The sequence below is a fragment of the Erpetoichthys calabaricus genome, chromosome 5 (assembly GCF_900747795.2).
Source record: "Erpetoichthys calabaricus chromosome 5, fErpCal1.3, whole genome shotgun sequence".
Taxonomy (NCBI): Eukaryota; Metazoa; Chordata; class Cladistia; order Polypteriformes; family Polypteridae; genus Erpetoichthys; species Erpetoichthys calabaricus.
Window position 1 is genome coordinate 114,311,920 of NC_041398.2, and position 5,971 is coordinate 114,317,890.

The window sequence follows — 5,971 nt, forward strand, 5'->3', positions numbered from 1 at the left end:
GCTGTATACTGATAATTCTCTTTCCGATCAGCTGCTGTGATTCCACGCTCAGATACAGTGGGATAAATAGTCTGAGTGGTGTATTGAGAGGAATAATGCTAGCTAAAGTAGCTATGGTATTAGAATAATTTGGCCATTCCGTGGACCATTATATTATTACAGGTTAATTACAATCAGATGCCTTAAACTAATAAACAATATGCGGTTAATTTCAGTGTATTTATAAAGCAGTGTCAGGGATGTGCATCTAAAAAAGAAAGGGAAACCACACTTGAACAAAAGCACTGCTTTGACACTGGGTGCCCCCAACTTGCAAAACTGAGCGGAGAACTTGCGTATGCCAGGGTTTGAACTAGCGTGAAAATATGTGTGGCTTTATGGCAAGTTCAGGTTTTATACATCGCGATTTGAGCGTGGAAACGGGAGTACACAACATTTTTGTATGTTTGCACCATTTATACATGAGGCCCCAGGTCTTCTGCTCTAGGTAGCCAACTAATCCTTTGTTATGGCCACACCCTGGGCAGTAGGGGTCCTGCTATTAAGTAAAAATCAAGAACAGGCAGAGATTTTGCAGAACACAGAGATCTAGTGCATGGAATGGATTATAAAGGAATGGCCAGTTTGAACATTGTTTTCTTAAGTTCACAGAAGCCCAACATTATGGCAGATAATTGTGGTAAAGTCTTGTGCATCAAGATTAGACCAAGTGGGATAAACAGAGCAGTACTCATACATCTCAATGTCATTTGCCTGTGATTGGTCATTCTTATCAGACGAGACCCAGAAACTGCAGTCTTTAGATAGGCCCTGTAAGGAGAGCTTACACTTTAGCTGAAGTTAAGTACCAGTAGAAGAGGTGGCCATCTAAAGCAATGGAATTGTTTGTCTTGTAACTCTATTCTATATGGTTGAGCCTAAAAGTACTGGAGTCTGGCTTCACTGACTATATCATTTATTATTTCAAATTGAAGTTCATAAAGGTGTTTTTATGTTTATTTCTCTTGGAGTCTAGATACAGTATGTCTTATCATGAAGTAGCTTGCATTCCTCCTTTAAGATGCAGTAACAGCAGGTATTTCATAAAAATGCATGTGTTGATCAGTTCTGTACAGCCTTACCAAGTGAAACTGTATAACTGTATAGCCCATTCCTTGTAGACTGGCACACCTGGTCAGCAAACCAGCATTCATAATTTAATTATTAGTAACATATTTTGTATAAAGGACATTACCATTATAAAATACAGTTCTGGAGTTGTTGATTCATGTACAGAAATGCAACTTGCTGCTAGTGGACATTAATCTTTTTGCTGTTTAACCACAAATTTAGATGACTCTTTTCTTCTACTCAAGCACATTGCAAAATAGGTTTTCTGCCCAGAAACTGTAGCAAAACACAAATGTAAGAACTTTAAGAACATACTGTACATGCAAAATGTAACTATCAGATTTGAGTGACACAGCACAAAATATGCAATAGACATACACTACATTGACATTAGATGTTCATTAGAAAACCCTAATACAATAGATTTCAATCCCAATTTAGAAAGCTGACAGTGGACACAGCATTTAATTGGCCAAGTTCCTTTTAACAATCTTCCAGACCACAACATGACAAGCATAACTGATAAGTATGAATGTCAAAATTGAAATTCCTAAATGGGAGTAAAGCTGATAGTTAAAGGAAGGAAAAAAGGGAAAAATATTGCAGGTATCTAGTCAACTAATTACATTTAGCTGAATAAAAGTGATTATTTAACGCCAATATTTTTTAACCATTTTATTTTTATGTATGTTTTACTATATTTGCAGCATAAAGCACAATCCATAATTTTAATAATATGGAAAGAAAATAGTACAAGAAAGAAAATACATTCTATTTAAACATTTAAGGAAATACACATATTCATATCTAGTTTGACTCTATGTCCTATTGAACGTCTTTAATTTCTGGTAAATTGATCTCTATGGATGACCGCAGGATATCCCAGAATAACTTATGCTTGTTTTTATCTTGGGGCCACTCCATATAGGTCTTTCTTGCCATCAGATCTTTTAGTTTATAATATTTTGATGGAATCATGTGTTGATGAATGGGCTCCAACAAAATCAGAATCAAATTTTCACTGCCTTCTGACAATAGCTGATGCTGAGCAAAGTACAGTTCATAATGGCACCACTCACTGCTGATGAAATTGGTAGATAAAACAAAGATAGATTTGTAGCTCTTTTCGATGCAGGTAATGATGTTTTCAGTTATACTTTTTCCAGCTATAAAGTTCCTTTCATGGTAACATATCTTTAATGTGCCCATCTCTTCCAGGTTTGGAAGAAGATACTCCTTGACCCAACTGGAATCATCTTGACTATAGGAGACAAAAGCATTGTATACCAGATCTCGTCGGGTTTCTAATAACTGTTTTGTCTTTGCTCTCTGCTTTGTTTGTGTCCACTGCCACATCATTCGTAGATACCAAGGGGCATCAAAATGCATACACAGCACAGCTATTGAAATAACAATCACTATTAATGGAATGAGAATGGCTGTAAGCAGAAGAGCTAGATTGCATGATATTTCAAACATGTGAAAGTCTTCCAACAATGTTCCATTAAATGCTTCTGGTTCACTGCAGCTGTACAAGTCGGGCCACCCAAGCAATGTAATTCTGGATTTGCTCACCATTTGGGAAAACCTTCTTAAATTACAATCACAAAAAAAGGGGTTACTGCTAACATCCAACTGTTTTAGCATTTGGCAGCTACTAAGAAAATTAAATGATGAGGTCTTTAAGACATTGCTACTCAAAAAGAGAAATTCCACACTTTGAAAATGTGTACAATCTGGGATATTAAACATTCTGTTTGATGAGAGATTAATCTCTTTTAAATCTTTCAGAAATACCATATCTTTTGGTATACTGGTTATTTGGTTGAACTGTAGGTCCAAAATTTGTATGTTAATAGGCAAACATTTAAAAACCAAGTTTGAAAGGTTATTTGAAGATAAATTTAAATGAATTAAGCTTTCTGGCCACTCACATCGCTCATATTCATACATAAGCATGTTGGAACTGGCATCAAGGTGTTTTAACACTTTCATATATTTTGTGGAAAAGCTTAGCTGATGGAGTCGCATCAGTTTATTACCCTTTAGGATAAGGGTATCAAGAACAGGAAACATTTTACAATCATTATTACCTTGACTAGAAAACACATGTTCAGAAAATGCATTGTGGGAGAAGTCTAAATATTGAAACATACTGGGAGTCTTCGGGCATGTCATGTGTACAAGAGGTGCGTTGGCAAGTGTCAGTTGCTTTGTCTTAATATGAAGGAAAAAACTGTAGAATAATGACTGACTAAAAAAGTAATCTACCATTGCTACACTGTCAAGTGAAAAAGCATTTAGTGGAAGTGTCTGGTTTAAATTCAAGTAATTAGAAATTTTCCCAGTTATAGTCAAGTTGAATAAATTTAGGTATTTAATATCTGATCTCAAAATGACATACTGGAGGTCATTCCATGTCAAATTCATTTGAATTAGAGAAAGGCTATGATATGTATGATTCTTTCTGATCTGATATATAGCAAAAGCAATAGTGGATGTTTTTGTAATATTAATATTGTGGATGTTTTTTAACATGATTTCCACTTCATCGGTCTTGTCATACTCATATTCAATAAGTTTATTTAATCCTCGAAAAATGTTTTTTAACCAGACACTGCTTGTACTCTTTAACTCATGATTTTGAAGTTTTTCTGCACTTAGACGAATATTTTCAAGATTTACCAAAGAGACAAAAACAGTGCTAAGAGTCAAAACTGTAAATTTGTTATGTGAAATATTCAGGTATTTAAGATTATAAACATGCATCAAAAATGTTAATGAAATATCATATAATAAATTATATGACAGATCAAGACACTGCAGGTTTTTGGTGGAGTTAAAAGTATTAATGTCAACATATTTTATATTATTGAATGATATTTTGAGCATATTTAAATTGTCCATTTGAGGAAAACTGTCACTTGTAAGTTCACTTAAATTGTTGTGTGATAAATCAATTATTTTTAGTTTTGGCTGGAAAAGTTTTGGAACAGAATTCAGAGAGTGCCATGAGTAATTGGCTTCTCCATCTACCTTTAAAGTAACTCCAGAAACAAAAATTGCCAGCTGTTCAAAGGCAAATATTATTAAGGTGTACATCTCTTCAGTTTTCCATTTGAGTACAGGCAGGATCCTGAGTGATTTAGCTATAGATAATACAAAAGAACAGAAAAGAAAAAGTTGACATTGTAGTCTTATGTAGTTCTTGTTTAATCTCAATACTTTTTACTTTACACTAATCTTCTCTTAAAATTTTTATTTGAATCAATGATTGAATACAAGTCAAAAAAACATTATGTTTAGAATATATAATGTGCCAGTAAGACCATATCTCAAATATGGAATGCACTTCTGGTCAACCACGCTACAGAAAAGACTTCATGACTTTAAAAACTGCATACAGCAAACAAATGCTTTCCTGGACTAAAAGGCATGTCCCAGTCTGACAGGCTAAAGGAATAAAATCTCTTTAGTATTATCAGAGAAGGCTATGCGAGATCTAGAAAACATCTTTAACATTTCTAACAAGTGTCAATAAAGTTAACCTAAAGAATGTTTTCAGCTAAATGGTGAATCACATACTCAAGGAGGCTGGTAGATGTTAAACAAAAGTGTATCCAAGATGAAATCAAGGAAGCACTTTACATATAGGATTCTGAAAATCTGGAACAAACTAAAGAGTCATGTAAAAAGATGTCAAAGTTTCCATTTCAACTACAAGTATCTGGACGAGTGAATTTATTCACTTCAAATTAAAAAAAAAACTCTAAAGTATGCATGCCTTGCTTTGTGATTAAGATGAAAAACTATGATTTTGAGTGAAAGCTGCTTCCCAAGACAAATAAGCCAAGCATATGCCCAATGTGTATGAAATCAGTGAAAAATGATTACCATTTTTGTATAATTGAATATGTTGCCAAGGGGTATTGATTCTTATCAAAATCAGAGTAAACTCTAGTGTCATCACAACCATATTCCAGTATACAGAGAGACGAAATGTCAAAGCTCAGGGCTCACACTATACACATAGTACAAATAAGACAAGATGTATGCACAAACAGACAAAGCCATGCAATATACTGTTAAAACGGGTAATATGCTAACACAATTAAATTGCTAAAATTACATAGAGACCCATTTAAATGCAAGTTCCACAAATTAGTGCAGTGACTAATCTTTTGAGATGACATATAAAATGACTTGTGCATAACCTGTTTCGAGAGTTTGTGATCTAAGATGATAGGGTACAGTGGAAGATTTTGGATAGCTGTATCATGTTGTGGAATCTGACAGACTGTGAGAAAAAGCTATCACACAAACAGACAAATCTGGCACTCTTACTGTAGTATGTTTTTCCACATGGCAAAATTAAGAAGAATCATGAGAGGGGTGAGAAGAGTACTGCACAATGCAACAGGACCTGCAGACACAGCATTTGGAGAATGTGTCTTATGATCTTGTCTGTGAGTGATTTTGAACATAAGTGTACCTGGAAAAAACAAACTTACCAAAAAAAGTAAATAATCAAATGGTTTTCTTTGACAATGGTGTTAAAGTGGCAGTTTGTGCTCTTGGTGAAGTCTTGTGCATCTTGTGCAACCTATGAAAAATACAAACAGAAAATACGACAATATGAGGCATTGATTTACAATCAGAATAAATATCCGGAATAAGAAATGAATGATTATTTACTACAGAGAATACATTTTGCAGATTATGTGCCTATTCTGAAAAAAGAGAAAAACAAAACAAATCCTATGAACACCCCATTATTAACAAAAATGAAAACAAATAACAGACAATAATTGTCTGAAAGTGTCATCTTATTTAAGGAAAAATGAGCACAAAATTAAGGATT

General features: G+C 34.1%; 1 protein-coding gene across 1 annotated transcript; it reads right to left on the bottom strand.

Annotated features, from left to right (window-relative positions):
* Positions 1–1,573: 1,573 nt before the first annotated feature.
* tlr1 (toll-like receptor 1) lies at positions 1,574–5,713 on the bottom strand. The gene is made up of 2 exons (XM_051928200.1): positions 5,622–5,713; positions 1,574–4,259 (listed from the first exon to the last, which is right to left on the bottom strand). Exon 2 carries the CDS (start codon positions 4,210–4,212, stop codon positions 1,936–1,938), a length of 2,277 nt encoding a protein of 758 aa, XP_051784160.1. The 5' UTR covers positions 4,213–4,259; positions 5,622–5,713; the 3' UTR covers positions 1,574–1,935.
* Positions 5,714–5,971: the final 258 nt, after the last annotated feature.

Excerpts from the sequence above, each read along its gene's own strand:
- tlr1 (XM_051928200.1), bottom strand. The coding sequence starts at position 4,212 with ATGTACACCTTAATAATATTTGCCTTTGAACAGCTGGCAATTTTTGTT.